Below are 17056 nucleotides of genomic sequence, written 5' to 3'. Positions count from 1 at the left end.
AGGAAACAAAGTTACATCGTATTATTTTCTTAAAATCCTTACAATAGATGATCCAATCATAGTCACACTGAAATCAACTGAATTTGTGCATGAGGGTTGGATCTGTGACAACAAGCACAAAAACCTGGATTCCATGATTATWCCTAAGCTTTAACATTAGCAAACATCCTAATAGGCTGGAAAGCTGCTGCTTCTTTTTATGAAGTGTCACCTCTTTGCTTTCAGTAACCAGTTCTTCAAAGATATTTAAAAGTGTATTTTGACTTATACAAAACTGCCAGATAAATTGATTTCAAGCAGAAGAAAAAGCATATCACAGGCTTATACCTTGCTCTGGTAAACCTTTATTTCTTCATACGTGTGGGTCTGCCACGCTAGCTGATGTAATTCCTCCATTGTATATTGACAGGTCTCCAAATGAGATTTAATGATATTCTGTGCAATTCGATCTGTGAAAAGGAGAACAAAAAATAGCTTGCATGAAATGGTGAGCAGTGATCTGCAACAGCAAAATGCTGAAAACATTGAAGTTGTTAAAAAATGCACATTCAATAAAATTAATCTTTTCTTTCCAATGCTACCTTTCCCATTTGTTTTTATTTCTGAAGATGATTGTTGCTAAATGTTTCAGGATTCAACCCAAAGCCAAATGATCATGATAAACAGTGGATCTGCAAACGAAAATAACAATGGTTTTCGTGAAACTATACATAACRTTCACTCTGAAAGTGATTTAATACATTTAAATAAATTTCATTTGGAGAACCTGTTTATCCAATTGCTTTTGTCTGCCCCAAGCCTATGCAGTAACTGGTAGACTCTTCTAGCCTGGAGAAGAGAAGGAACACTGCTGTTGATTATTACCCCAGCAGGGTATGTCCCTCAGGCTTTAGGCCACAACCTCTGCATCAAGGCAGTATCTCTACTCCTGCTGTTTGTAGATGTCTACATGCTTTCCTCATTGTACATTTCCTTCTAGTTCTACTAAAAGAACTAATCTACTGAACTCAGTGGTCAGCATGTTTCAGAGCTGTCAGGTCTCTCAGAAATCGACTGACTACTCAGACTTGACATGAACATTTGCATTACCTTGGGGTGACTAATAAAATAAGAAGAGTTAGTTTTAAGCTGGATCAATTTGTGATTGAATTTGATGAACAAGAACATGGATATTGGTTTTAGCAAAGGGTGAAAGCTGGAACTGGTATCCTGGGGTTTAGAAGGAGAGATGGAGGACATATAGAAGGCGCACACAGCACTAARCTACCTTAAAGTTACCCTGAAACTGCTGTCTTAGAAACTACTTCGCAACATGGAATGCAGGATACAAGCAGAAAGGGAAGTATTCAATGTTGCCCTGGAAACCCACTGAAATTATGCACAAATTTCTTAAGAGAACTATTTTAAAGTAGACCTTTGCCCTCAAAGCCACTTGAGTGGATGAAAAAGATTTTCACAAAAACTTCCAATATGAATTCATTAGCATTAGTAGTTGAAATGTCGTGATAAAACTCATTACAGAGAACTGATTATTCCTATTTTGTGACTCTGGGACCTACATGTATAAAGAAGTTCAGCGCATCAGCCTGCAAAATTTGCTTAAGCCAAATAACTTTCAAACAAAGGAACGAGGTTGAAACCATGGAAGTGAACTGAAGCACTTGTGGCATGGCAGAGAAAACATTTGTCAAAAAAAGGAAAGGACATGGACAATGCATTAACCAAACCTGAGCATGGGAAGTAGAAAGAACTAGGTGTGTCACCATTTACTTGTTCAGATTCTCAACAGTTTGCCTGGAGTGTAGGGATCTGGTGCCTGGAGTTCCAACACAAGACTGCTTCTTTGGCCAAATACTGACTGAATTTAGAAACAAAAGCAAGACGGAAAGCTGAAAAAAGGATGTACAAGTATATGCTCCCTGTAAACACAGCTAGAGGAGTGTTACTTGAAGGACAGCTGCCTTGATAGTCTCACAGTCAATAAACTGAGACTCAGGGTAAGGTGCTGAATATAAAAAAGTTGCAGGTTTGGGTAGGAAAAGTAAAACATCCTCAATTTTGGCAGGTATCCCGTTACAGGCCAACAATATCTTTAGGTTTCCTGATGGAAGAAATGACTCAGGCCTAAAGATAACTTAGAATGTGTATTAGCTAGTACACTGATCTACTTGCTCTCTTTTCATGAAAGGTTAGATGCAGGTCTTAATCTGTGATGGTAAGCTGTGGCATTTTATAATAAAAATCTTAAAGATAAATGACATCTTACTTACAATAAATGTCTCACATAATTTTATATTACTGTATAGACAGGTTTGTGATCAGATAAGGTGATCTGATGCCAACAATCTGAAAACAAGATCTTTTGATTTCACTGACTTCAAAATATATTTGATTAGCAGTTCTACATTACTGTGGAACTCCTCACCTCCATTCCTTTTCCTAGCATTTATGTATTTACCTCTACCTGAGAAACTCTCCAGGGCCTTGTAAGGATGGCATCCTGTGTTTTAGCCCATGCATCTTTTCCTTACATACGTAAGCTTGTGTTGAGCTGACATTAAAACCCATTTAGATGTGCAAAGGCCTGGGGCAATCGCAGCAATCAGCAGCTCTGAAAGCAGACATCCAAAGAGGAATCAGGTGCAAGGCAGACTTGAAACTCTTGTGCTGCAGGCTAGGCGAGGTTGAGTGTGTGACAGAAAGGGTACAGTGGCTCTCTGAGGAGAGGGGAACTGCTCATTCAGCMCAGGAGGCTGCTTGCTTACAGTCCATGCTGGAGCTCCTGGAAGGAGCTTTAYGCAAATATGGCACATGCTGGGTGGCAGAGCTGACATGATGGAAAAAATAAAAGAAGTAGAAACTTGTCTTGGCTTTTCCGATGGTYCAGCAACAGAAGATACAACAAAGGCTGCCCAAAGAACACCTCTCTCAAAGGCTTTCACAGCCTCAGCCTTTTTTTTTCTCCCTGACATTTTCAGATTTTAGCATATTTTTGCTAATGAAGTGGSAGTCAGTACACATCTTGGCATGTCTCAAACAGAATGACATTCCTAGACCACTGGAAATAACATACTGACATCTGATGTAAACCTGTCTTATCACAGGTATTATGCTGTACCCAAAATACACAAATTTCTGTGAGACCTGGCAGCCCTGAAACACGCTGACCATGAAGTTCAACAGATTAGCTCYTTTAGTAGAACTAGAAAGAAATGCATAATGAGGAAAGCAAACAAACATCTACACACAAGAAGAGAGATACTGCCGTGTTGCAGAGGCCTAAGCCTGAGGAGGTCCCCTGCTGGGGTGATGATCAAATAACTGTTCCTCCTCTTCTCCAGTCGAGGAGAATCCACCAYGATTACTTCACATATCAAATCTGGATTTCTAGTTTATTTTGTTTTAAAAAATCTTGGGCCACAGATTTCAAGGGACCCCTTTCACTGGGTAACTGTATGTACACAACTAGAAATTCTGTTTGGGTGGACTCCAAGGTCTACAAAAGACAACTCCATTCTTGTGACTTCAATGTGAACTGCATTTCTATTTGGAATCTCATCAGCTTCCATTTTACGTGAGTTCCAGAAGTTGCTGTATGAAAAGGAGAACAACAGAGATTATTCTGGCCACACAGGTGTGAGAATCAAAGTCTGCAACATTTTATTCTTCAAGCATCAACTGCCCCTACTGTTGAGCGAAAATCAGTAATTCTAGTGGAAAGAATTCCCAAGCCTGCATGACAGTATACGAGCAGMCTGTAAACCGCAGGATTTGTGAAGCTCATCTGCCACAATATGGAAACACAAATGCAGACTAGGTGCTTTACTCCTCCACTTTTGCTTACATATTGGGTTTATTATATTAGGGCTAAATCTCCTATCACAATCACAATATTGCATGACACCACACGGAATCTGAAAATCCCAGCACATCCTGACAGATTGACTCTGTTGGGAAACACAGTCCACAGGAAATAATGCTTCCAGTGTCCAAACTCGGGCACACACTGGGATGCGGAAGCATTTGCATTAGACAACTTGATTCTAAATTTGAGCATTTCTCTGTATTGGTACCTTTAATTTTTTCTTGAAAAGCAGACATTTTTTTTCTACAAATGCTCTGCTTTGTTAAAACAAATAAAATCYACAGAAAAGTATTTGTTTCCCGAGAGATAAACCAGAAACAACACACTGAATCAGGAAAATTGTCAATAGTTGTAAGCAGTATGAGGATTTCAAAAATCAGAAATGCTCAAACAAAAMACACCATGGAATATCCACCTACGTTTCATTACTGGCCTGCATGTATCTGACCAGCTTTTTATAATGGCCCACTATTGCAGCTGAGAGGAGACTCATCTGTTCTCAGGGGTGACAAACCCAGATGGTGAGTGCTGCTGGCATGGCTGGACAGCAGAAGCCTGAGAGGTCAGGCTGGCCTCAGAGGCCCCTGCCCTGCCTGTGGCAGGACCTGGCGAGGCTGTGAGAGATGCCAGATGGATGGGTAGAATACTCAATTCAGATTTCGCAATACAGCAGTTTAAAAACAAACAAACAAACAAAAAAATCAATGCATAGTAGTAGATATCCAGAAGAAGTTGAAAACTTCAAGTACATCAGGAAGTACATAATGTACATCAGGAAGCCACAAGAGATCAATGCTGTTTCAGGAAAAGAAATGGCTTTTACATTTGGCCTGGCCTACCTAAAACAGAATACAGAACCAAAAGACTTGATTCTGTGATGATTGCTCAGCGAAGTAAGCTATGCAGTGAAGCTAGTGCAACAAACCAGGATCCCTATAAATACATCAAATATCACTTGCTATTTCCCCTCTGACCCTCCATCCCCCACATCTGGGTGGGTAATAGGCATCATGTCTGTGCATGGGGGACTGGACTGATCACCAGCCACTGCCTTCCAGGGTGAACACAGCTCTGGGCTCTGGCCTCTGCCTTTCCCTAAACCTGTCTCTTTTACCTTCTGAGCCTCTTCTCCAAAACTTGTATTAACTCAAGTGTCTGAGACTGCTGCTTCATTTCACTGGATCTGGAGAGCAGATACAGAGTCATTGGACAGCTCTGACAAAAGGACTGGGGAGACAGAAAGACTGTAAAAGCCCCAATTCATCAGCAAACAGGACAAAAGCAAATGTTGCAAGAGAAGAGCAACTGTGCATAAACTCRAGACTACAGCTCAACACCTCCAGAACAGTAAATGATCCTTTCAGTTTTCAGTTTTGTTTGCTCTGCCAGGCTTTTTCCCCCCTTTTTTTCTTTCTCTCCTACTGTACTTTCTTATTTTAGATTTCAGGAATTACCTCACAAAAGGCAATCTCCAAAGACTACAATTGCTYAAACATTTATTGCATCAGTGGAGTAGGAATAACGTAAATACAAAGACATACAGAGAACTGAACAGTGTAACCTAGATCGTAGCAATCAAAATCAGCATCACACAGACTCACAGGGGTCTAGTATGAGCTAGTAAATCAGTCCTGCCTGTTTCAGGCACTTCCTTGCAACATTCAGAGATCTCCAACTACAATACTGTGGAAAAACTGCAACTTAAGGYGAAGCACAATGCTGGTGGGGATGAATGTAATCCATGGAGGACACACAACATTCACCAGCTGTGAATTTGGCCTGCTAACAAGCAGCATTTGCTTCCTACAGACTCCTTCACTCTTTCATTTGTCTCTCCTTTCCCAGGAGAGATTCTAGTTTTTCTCAGCATTCCCTTCTTTTGCACAGGAAACTGAAAAACTTTGAAGTGTGCTCCTAAAACACTGATAATCTTCTTCAATTAAACTGAATAATGAATCTTTAATTTGCCACTTACCCTTAGGATCAAGTTGGGAAGCTAAGAGCTTATCTCRGCTTATATCCTAAGTTGAGCTCTTGGAAGGATCCCCTTTGAATTAATGCTGTAGTATCATCACAGCTTTGGCTGGCTGCTGTAAGCATACGTATCAATTTGTACAACTACCAAAACTCCAGCCGGGCATTCTAAATAAAATCTCTGTTCTGGGAGCCCAAAACTTGGTGAGATAGCACTGAATCAACTATTTTGCAGGGTATAGTAATTCAAAGGTATTATGGCTAGAAAATAAAAAATTCTGAAAACTGGTTTCATTGAATAGATYACTCTCAAGAAATACTTTGACAGTTGTAGAGGCAGTGATACTGGGAATAAAGTCAAAAATATGTCTTTGGTTGCTTTTAAACRTGAATAACAGGTCTCAATTTTTTAAAATGACTGGGATGAAAAGTCTGATTTTTTTTTTTTTTTTTGCAGAAGAACAGGATCATTTTTTTCTATAAGTGGTTGCAGAGACTTAATTTCATTTTTCATCTGTCCATGGCATTCCTAATTCTATAATGTAAAAAGTATTYCTCTTTAAAGAACGAGAAAATTTCATAACCCCTATTTGTTTAATRAATTTGCAATACTACACAATATGCAGCCTAAAAAGACATTATGAAACATAAAAACACTCATATGAAACTAGAAATCAGGAATAACCTTCCCTTATGTTTAAGTTATTGAATGCTTAATATCAGGAAGTGATGCACAATGAGCATATGTCATGTGTGTGAATTCTCTATTTCCTCTCTCTCCTTCAAAATAAATCAGTGCTTCATTTGCCTTTCTAAAAAATGCTAGTAAATTAATAGAAATGACAATACAATGAAATGAAGTCCTTATCTTAAGGAACCTAGAGGACCCAGAATTCTGTTAGATCCTAGAGGATTTTTATAAATGCTTAATGATCTCTATTTAGTAATACTTCTGGGACTCAGCCAATTTATAAAARTTAGAAATCACATAACTGGCAGCAAAAGCACTAACCAAGGAAATAGCTGGAGTTCAAATGGACTCTAAAGGCACTGTATAATTACCACAAATTTATTGAGATGATATGTTTCTTAGCTTCTTCCAGCACGGATTGCACAGAGAACTTTATATTAAAATTGAGACTGTTCTGAAACAAGGAAGTGATTTCATTTTTTACAATCAAGCAAACATTACTTGAAGTGGACTTTGTTTTCCATTAAACTGAGAAATATGTGTAGAATAATTGGAATATTATTGTCTTTAAACCTGCTTTGTAAAGGTTTGCCCTGCCATACCCTGCAAAAAACTGGGAGAGGTTAACCTCTTATAGCACTTGTTTCACTGTCACAGTCTGCATAAAATCTATCTGAAGAAACAAGTTAAAAAGTAGTAACAAAATGTTCTGCAATGGTTCTATTTTCCTGTTGTTTGGCAAATGAGTTGGATGGAAGTGATGCTAGTGTATAGTGTCAGAAAGCAGAATAATTTGGTTATCATAAGCAAAGTCAGATCCTTCACTGATCGAAAGAAAGATCATCCATACAGTCAAAAAGGAACACAAGAYAGGGCTCCATGCCTTAATATTGCACATTAACTATTCCCATTTACATGAGACTTTCATTCCTCAAAGATTACAGCACGGTAAAATGCGTGTTCTGATAATCAGTTTCAACATTTGTCTGAGCCCTATGTCTTGTCACACTGAATTTTTCCACTACACACAYCTAAGTTCTTCTCTTTTGCATTTCACTTGATATTTTTAAATGTTTTCACTCTTGTATAAAAGATTTGTTTCTATTCTGTGAAATAAAATATCAAAAGCTGAATGGACTGAAGAAAGACATCATTATCCATAAAGCTGGAAATACCATCACAAAATGTGAAACAAGCAGAATTACCTTATGCTTAGGGATAAAGTGGAAAGTAAKGGAAGGCATGAAGTGAGTACTGAAATCTACCAGACAGAAAGTACCCAGTGTGAAGCACCGGACTGTAGMCTTGGAAAGGCAAACTTAGGATGTTGCATGTGTACTGGGAAAGAATAAAAAAACTGTAACCCCAAACTTCTGATGCCTTCCTTGTGCCTTAAGATTAAGGAATGATCAACCAGTGTTGCCCAGGATGACAAAGAAATACAACATGAACCCCAGGTTAAGCTCTCMGAAAGTACAAGGTAAACATGCACATTGTTGGTGCTGACTGCACGGAAATACTGTACAAAAACATGGATGGGAAAATAACACTAAATCCATAAAAGGGTTACCCAGACGAGGAAGAAAGCAACAAGTAACCACTAATTCAAACCATGGCAATTTTGGCAGCTAGCAGGCCTCTTCCATAAACYAGAGTGATTCCTAAAGCATCACTGCCTTGCCCTCTTGAGACTCATCGGCTGTTTGCCTCTTTGGAGGCTGTGTGTGAGTCACAACCCTGGACAACAATACTTCCTTCACACACGTGCAGCTCTGGCACCTGCTCCAGTCTTCTATTTTTAAGCATTTCTGAGCAAAAAGAAGTTTCTTCTGCTATTGACATTGCTGCTCCAAAGCAGATGACAGAGAAGCAGTTGAAAATCTATTCTGGCAGCAACAGCATGTCTCAGTACTCATCACAACATTAGATTTACATTAATCTTTTTGTGCGATTTCTAATCTGACAATATTCACAGCACAATATTATTTCTGAAGAGATTGCCATGATATATGGTAATATATGGGATATATGATACAGTATTTTACATATTTTGACTGCTACAAATGGTTGATTTCTAAYTGCTTTTTTTTTGGATTCTGAGTAGAATGAATATATTTCATCAAATTTGGTCATGCAAGAAAATATTCTCATCTTTGGAGAAAAGGAGTAATTTTATATATAGGATTAGAAATTTGCTCACAATAAAGAACTATATTATGATGCGTTAAAAATGTAGGTTACATAGAAGGTTGTTTTTAATACCATTCTATGCATATTTTTAGCTCATTTTCAAAACAAGCCGAAGTTCTGAGTTTTGTCACATGAACTGAAATGAGAACTGAAATACGAATGTATTCTGATTGTCATCTTTGAACAGGTAATGATGGTAAGATGCAGTGCCCTGACGGTATGTGCAGAAATACTAAAGTTGCATATTTTAAGTGCTCACTAGATGGCAACATTACTTCTCTTAAATACGCTGCCAGGGTGTAGACAGCAGCCATGTACCTTTTGACTGTCATGGTGGTAGGAACAATATTAAACCACGGCCTAGAAAGAGAAGGGAAAGAACACTACACAGGACTACAAAAACATCATTTCAGTATCGCTGCAGGTTGGGTGGTGGCTTTGTAAAGAGAATGGAAACATAGATGCTACTGTCACCTTARGTATAGGCTTTAATTAGCAGGCTCATTGCGCTTGGAATGTTATTTGGAGTGTCCCTTTAAATAGCATCGAATTGACCAAATATATGTGCTGTAAGCTGGCTGTTAACACCTGATCTGGCACAGGGAATAAACCTTGGGAAAAAAGAGAAGGATGTTAAGGAATAACAAGAAATGCTTATCACATTGGAGAGGTGCTCTGGCAAAAGGAAGTGCTTTCAAAACCAAAGCACAGCAGACATTTTAAGACATCAGTCTGATGCTGATAAACATTCGTATATTGAATATGCAACATTAAGTGTTGAGGACATCCATAAACAGTACATGCAGGAACAAACAAAATTCTTCTAAAGTTAATGAGAAGATTTGTGCTGAAAGGAGAAAGATGTGGGACYGGCTTTCAAACAGATCCTCAGCAGAAGACTTTAGAATGGGTGAAGAGCTCCCTTCAAGAGAGAGYGAAGTAACTGCTGCATATATGATATTGCAACAATGGAAATTAAATAAATTTGTAAATATGAAGTTGTTCACTGTGATSCTGAGATGAATGTATGAATCCAGTTAAATGATGACTAAATGCACAGATAATTTGTGGTCACCAAGAGGACTTTTGCATACCTTATCTGAGTCAGTCCTCAAAAAGTTTTTAAAGTTTTCCTTTATAATCATTTTTTCAGTAATATTTTTTTAATAATGTGTGTGTCTGGGTCAAAGGAGCTGTGCTTACAGCACAGGGCAGGCGATGCCTCCTGCATTCCAGTTTAGGCTTGGAGAGTTATTGCCCACCCTAAGACACACGGAGMACAGCAGATACAGAGGGACTGGGAGCGGGGAAGAGCAAACCTAAGCTCACCAATCTTACTTTAGTTTTGGTAGACATACAAGCTCTCCAAGCCATTAGGTACTTTCATACAAGCCTGATGTCGAAGAAATTTCTTGCAAAGATATGCAAACACTTTAATCTGTAATTATGGAGGCTGAGATTTGTGACCTCCTGTACACTCTAGAGTTGTCTTATGAACTACCTCCAGGTGAAACACACCTGGATCATGCCAGCCATGGAAAGCAGGACAGGCAGGGACAAAGCCTGCCTAACTCATTTGCACCCAACTTATTCTGTGCTCAGCCCACCCAAATCCATACCAAGTGTTCAACAAAATGCCTTGAGTTTTGGACAAAAATACTTCACTTTAAAGAAAAGCAATCTTGACTGGAAATGCAGCTGAGGTTCTGCTACTGTAGGTTTACGTAAGCTTTGGAGTGATTTCTTTACGCTTCGGATTTTTTTTTGGTCTCAGGAACTGGAATATTGACTGGAGCATGCACCTAAAGGGGAAACTACATGATTTTGCACAACTTTTCCCCATCACAAGCTTTGACAGATACATGAGAAATTTGTGCCTGTATCTGAAAATGCTTTTGRTTATACTCCCTCTCCTCCCGATCATAGGAGACATTGCCTATCCTGTTTCTCATAGTGATCAGATAAYGTGCAGTTGTATCCTGGCCCATTTAACTCATTTGGAGAAATATAATAATACTATGTGTGAAATAGCCCCACATAACTTTGCTGGCATGTCTTTCTCCTACACCTATTTGCTAGCACAGCATACAGATACTAGTAAGCATGCAATGCAAGATAAGCTATATTTTGCTTGMCGTTCCTTTCTAATACTATGTGTCAAAACAGTTGCTGTGTAAAAAATTGTTAAGTTGAACAATTTCCATTTCCACTACAAAGTCTTCTGTAGATGAATGTATGTCTGTGAAAAAGAACACTTTCACATTCAAATTAAAGCACAGAACTGTTAAAGATCAAAGTAGCTCTAACCATTTAGATTGCATTTTGGTGGAACTAGAAAATTAACATGTGAAAAAAAGCTTGCAAAAGATGTATAAATTATGTCATATTATAGRAAATATTATTTTTATAACTGCATCAAACTGACAGGGAAAGGAAGACTTGTTACTTGGATTTTTTAGAGAAGTTGGCTTTGGGCGGCAAGCCAAATGTAAATACTAAAGTAATACATGCAATTGTAGCAAGTATTTTAGTCAGGTGCAGCAGGAACCATTGTTAGGACTTGTTTTACAAACTTTTAACATTTTAATAATAATCTGAACGAGAAGGCTCATAGCATGCCAATTAAGTTGAGACAATTCAAAACTGAAAGAAGTTCTCAACATCAGTGAAGACTGAGACAAAATGTGACAGAATTGAAAAGATTAGAAAAATAAAAAAGAGAAAATGAGATTCAAACTTGGAAATGTGCAGCCAACTGTATTTTAATAAAAAATGCCCTACATAGGAGAGAAGTGARTTTGAATCAAGCAAAGCATTAACACCAAAGGAGTAAGTGAACTGGATTTTGGCTGACATGTAATGCAGAAGATGCATAGAGTTACTTTCATTCTTTGTGCCTGTGAAGAAGTCTGCTCCTCAGAGAGCTTACAGCAACTTCTAGTAACTCAAGGATGAAGGGAGATCCCACACATTCATTCATAAGGAAAAAAATAAGATAGTTGCACTCGAGATCAGGCAACTGGCAAGTGAGGTTGTGCTTAAATACATACATTTATTTGAAGAATGTAAAGGCCGGAAGAATACTGGAAATGTCTGTCTGGTAGAAAAGAATCAGTGCAGGAAARAACTATCATGATCTGGGGATATTTAGTGATTCACTAGATCTCTAGACATATTGGTACTGATAGAAAGAAATTTCTATCAGCTAACAAGGATCAATGCAGTATAGCTTTTCTATCTCCTACATATTCTCTATGATTTCATGTAACAGTTAAAAGTAGTAACTTCTATTTAACAAGAGCTCAGTTTATTCCTAAATGTCACTGAGTGAGACACAATTCTGCAGCGAAATTCAAGCACACTGTAACACGAAATCAGTACATCCTGGTGCTTAGTGTTCTCCTACTCTCCAAGACTGCAGTTCTCCAAATGGTCCAACAATCCGCTGCAGCATTAAGAGGCAYTTTCTGTTTCTTTTTAAATACATCATTCACTTGTGCACTAATCCAAATATTTTATGGTGCATCTCTTCCAGTTGTGTCAGCTGATTTGTTACACTACATGATCTCTCACCGTCACCCTTACTCCTCTGCTGGAGGTGCCACAAATGACAGACGGCAGTACTTGTGTAAAATCCTAGATTCAGGAGCCCTAGTTTCAATTTCAAAAAGAAGAGAGGTAAATCCCAGAGCCTCTGAATCTTGCTGTCAGCGTAGAGACAGGCCCTTTGCCACATGTAGTGCTCCATGTGCTCTGGGCTTTTTCCTGCTTTGTGAGCTTGAGAAAAGGAACACAGGCTGGATAACACACAGAATGAATGACTGGGWAATGTGGGGTGGGTTTAGAGCTCACTGGTTTAGAGCTAGGAGAGAAAAAAATACGGGTGAAAAGAAAGTCATTATTTCTAAGTGAAGCAGCAAGAGATGAACTTAAGCAAGCCTCAAAAGTCAAAAGGTCCCATTGACTTCAGGGGATTCTATGGACACTAAGGATATAGTGCCATGTGCATATTCTCTCTTTGGGCTCATTTCTGTGAGCACAAACCTGAATTCATGGACTATCACAACTGCTGCATTTCTTGACCTCCTCTGAGTCCCTCTGGAAACACTTCTCTTTCATACTGGGTCTGCAGGGAAACAGCTCGTAAGGACTGTGTAAATTGTCCCTCAGCTGGTTGGCAGAGCTGGGAGCTTCTCTTGTAGGACTGAGGTAGGCACAAGCCACATGCCAACAATACTCATGAGGCCATGAGAGCTGAGAGAGAAGCTGGAGCAAGTGTTCCTCTCTAATCCTCCACTGTGGATGCCCAGCTTTAGTGGATAGCAGCCTAGGCCAAATATGGTAATTAAACATGTCCTAATAAACAAAGTGGCAGAACTTCATCTTGCAAAATTTGCAACTTTAGCACACAGCATGTTATAGAGCCTCCTGCACATGAGCATACATGGGCAGAAAACATGGTGAGCCACAACTTCATTGTTTTATTGGACAGTAACTACTATATATACACTATTACTGCAATCTATATTGAGTGGAGGCCATAACTTCAGAGTCCTCAGGTGATCTGAGCACACACACAAATTTACAGATCTCAGTGTGTATGAGGCAGTAAAGTCAGGCCAGAACTACAGAGGTTTTTTTATGATTTGAAATTAATTAATTTGTTACGAGTGCCCCCAAAATGACTTCTTTCCTTCTTCTTTCTTTTTAATTAAATTCCGTTCAAAAAGTGTTACCCTTCGATTATATACTCAGCCACAACTAATTCAACATATTTCACTTGTTGAAACACCTAATTAGAAAGCCACTCTTCGTTCATGCTATTTATTTGTCATAGAAGTACTATTTCCAGTGGCTTTGGTGAAGTACAACTGGAAGCACTAGATGAACAGAAACCCTCCTCAGACAAAAATCACCATTAGTCATTGCATTTCCAAAAGTCTCACCTCACACAGAGGCCTTTGTAACTTTTCAAAGCCGAAAGCAAGGGACAGGTCTCCAAGGCCTTCAGGCAGAGAAGCAGGGATATCCACAAAAATACATTCAGAGTTTGTGCACTTCATGAATTTAGGGAGCTTGCTCTGCACTGACATCCGTGCAGCCAAAGTATGGACTGGTACTTTTTCACAGTAAGTACCCTAGAATTAACTGCTRTGGGGATTCTGGGTGTTGACAAGAATACGGACGGGTAGCTGAAGAGATCATTTAACCCTGCTAGTAAYGAGCTCATTTGAAACAAGCCCCTTCCTAATTATCACTTGGTTATGATTGACTCATCACCTGCTTTGATGCTCCTATTTAATAAACAGAACATGAACTGCTGGGTTTAAGAACTGCATTAATTTGCAGATTTTGGTAGAAACAGAACTGCCTCAGTCAATTAGAACTGCCTTATGTCAATTAGTCCCAAACTGATTTTCCTTCCTTTACTCTCCGTATGTGTGCACACATGTGTGAACCCCTAACTACTAAGTACCTGTGTATGGAACACCCGTATGATGTTTTAATAAAAAATATATACGCGTTGCACCACAGGAATAAGAGTTTTCCTTACCTATTTCACTCATGGATATCCCTGGAGCTAATTGCCCATTGTTGAAAGAGCTATAGGTAAACAAGTTTGGTACAGAGGTGAGGTCATAGATAGGTTCCTGCTTTATCTGTTTGATTCCAGTCATGTCTAACCCAGACTGGTCTGGGGAGGGCTGGGCAGAATCCACGTTGTAATAACCCTCAGACTTCGGCAGATCGATGACATGCCCATTTGCGTAGGTGCTGCCAGTTTCGTTATTCAGATTGTTCAAGCCATTGCTGATGCTGTTGCTGTAAACCCTGGCGAGGGCTTCTGCCTCACCACTCTGCTGCTGCCGCTGCTCCTGCAGTCGCTGCTGGTGCTTCTGCACTTCAGCGTACAAGCTATCCCTCTGCTTTTTGGACATTCTTCCAAATTTCACAGCTGAAAAGCAAAGCACAATGCGAACCATTATCGTCTTTAAATTTTTCTCAATTCCCCTCAACCCTACCACTCTTTTGATATTTACTTTTGGGGCTAATTTTGCTGTGGAAACATCTTTTTCTGTGGAAATGAGAAAGGATGTAAAGCTTTACACCATGTGCATCTTATAAAGGAAAAAACACTGCGTACTTGAATTTGCCAGGTGACAGCAATGACTCCTATTTGACAGGAGGGCCTCAGTCACTCACTCATTCCCACTCCGAATGTTAAAAAGACCATGCATCCTTTTCTATCTCTGTGTTCACTGAACAACAACCCAGAGCGGTAGGAAATCTACAGTCTATAAACCCACATTCATTTACTAACTTTCCACAAACCTTTAAACAGTGCACTAACAAGATTAGTATTCTGGATGAAAACAAGCCCCAAAGYCTTATTATCTCATCCTTTCAATGGATATTGAAAGGGGTGTTATCTTCCTACTTAAAAAAACAAAAAAACTTACAGGTTAGAACCTAGAGGAAAGTAACACATTTGAAGGTAAACAGCACAAATGAATGTCATCTTTTTCACTGAGGAAAGTCTTAGGGATTTATGCAATCTCCATTTTAATAATCTCCATGCACAAATCCATGCACTCCTTCTGATGAGAAAGGGGGGAAAATATAAGAGGGCAAACCGCCTTCCCCAGAAACAGGGTTCATKACACCGAGATTGAAATTTTCAAAGGTGACAGGCTGACTGCTGTGGAACTAGGAGGAGTAAATTCACAGCCTGCATATACAGTAGATCATAGCTGATTATCACTCTCCACCCCCATCTCTCTATAAATTCTGGTCTTCTGCTGGGCTAGATCTTTGGATCTTTAAGCAGAGGCAGTTGTTGATTGTGCTCTAAAACAAATGAGACATACATTCAGCAAAATTCATCAGAACAAGTAAGAGGACATTGGTCCAGAAATACAAATATTGTATTATGAACTGGATTTTCTACACTGTATTTCTAGTGCATCTGAAATCTGGATCAATTCAGATTGATTATTATTTATTAGCACAGGACTCTCATTTAGCCCTTGAGGAGAGTTTGAACCTCCAGCTGCTTTGATTTATTTTCACTTTTTTTTTTTACACGGAGAAGGTTTTTTTCTTATTGCCAATCTCAGTTTAGTTGCAGCCCTACACTCAGGCTGAAAGCTACCTCACAAACTCAGCCTGCCCCTGGAATTAGCCCATGGTRTGCTGCATACCCTTATGGACAATACACAATGACTGCATTTTAAATAAGTTTGAATAATGCAACTGTGTATGTTCTTCAAATGTAGGGCCTCAGTAATAAAACCAAACATCCACTGTTTATCATCATTATATATTCATTAATTGGATTCTCCAGCTGCCATCAATTAGCATCCTGCCTCTTCATGATAAAAATGAATTTATTATATGACTGACAGGTAAAAATCACATTAAAGTTTTCTGTTAAAAAAATTCACACAGCCAATTTTACATTTGCAAAAGCTCTTAATATTCTTAAATCACAAATAATCATAAAGACCCTCACATAAACTGTGAGAGAATAAAGTGATGCTGTTGGAAGAATCACTCATTTTGTCTGTCTGCAGTGGTCCCTAGAATAGTGGCTGGGAAGACAGCACTGCCAGTTACATTAAAATGACCCTGTATTGGAAGAAACTACTTTCAAGAGGAAAGCATGCGCTATTAAATTGCTGAAATGTTACTACTTTAATCACCACGAAGAATTAGGAGCTAAGGTGTCATGTAAACTGGATGCTAGGATCAAAAAGAATTAATAAATTAAAGGCCAGATTGCAAAGCCCCTCCCAGTCTGGTGAGACTGGGAAACAAGTCACTTCAGCGAGACATATGACACACTGAATCAGAAGAGGACCCATTATGGTCCAAATTTTAAATAAGTTTATCATCTGTGGACATTCTAAAGAAACAGCTCTTTAAGTTCCTTCTCCTTCAACAAGTTAGTTTCAAAATACACATTTTGTGTAAACCTTTAAAGACAGAAAACTGCTTCCAGGCAAATGAAAGTAATATAAACTTTCAAAAATTAGAACATTTGTGTTCTTCCACTTCTTTTAATACTTTCTCACTCCAGTTTGTGAGCTGGAAACGCCCTGCATGAGGAGTGGTGCCTAGGGCTATTAGCTGTGGGCAGCCTTGYCCAAGCCTCCTACTGCCTGCAGCTGTGGTCTATAAGGACCAAAGGATCCTCTGATGGCACAGACTGTGGAGTTTTCCTCTGGTGTAGGATCCATTTTCAGTGCTAAACTAGGAAACATTCTTCTATGGACCCAGACAGGGACAAGAGGCAATGTGCAGGTAAAAGAAATGGGTTTTTTTGCCAACACAAA

The 17056-nt window shown here is 39.1% G+C and overlaps 1 protein-coding gene across 1 annotated transcript in view; it reads right to left on the bottom strand.

Moving 5' to 3' along the window:
• Positions 1 to 17056, bottom strand: part of RORB (RAR related orphan receptor B) — a 52113-nt gene that overhangs the window by 18511 nt on the left and 16546 nt on the right. The window contains 2 exon segments of the mRNA XM_057373145.1: positions 328 to 449; positions 14275 to 14676. Coding sequence (XP_057229128.1) covers positions 328 to 449; positions 14275 to 14676 — 524 coding nt within the window.

The sequence above is a fragment of the Malurus melanocephalus genome, unplaced genomic scaffold (assembly GCF_030028575.1).
Source record: "Malurus melanocephalus ecotype Western Australia unplaced genomic scaffold, MMel_1.1 scaffold_7, whole genome shotgun sequence".
Lineage (NCBI taxonomy): Eukaryota > Metazoa > Chordata > Aves > Passeriformes > Maluridae > Malurus > Malurus melanocephalus.
Note: the sequence above shows the minus strand (reverse complement) of the source record. Positions and strands in the feature narration are given on the sequence as shown.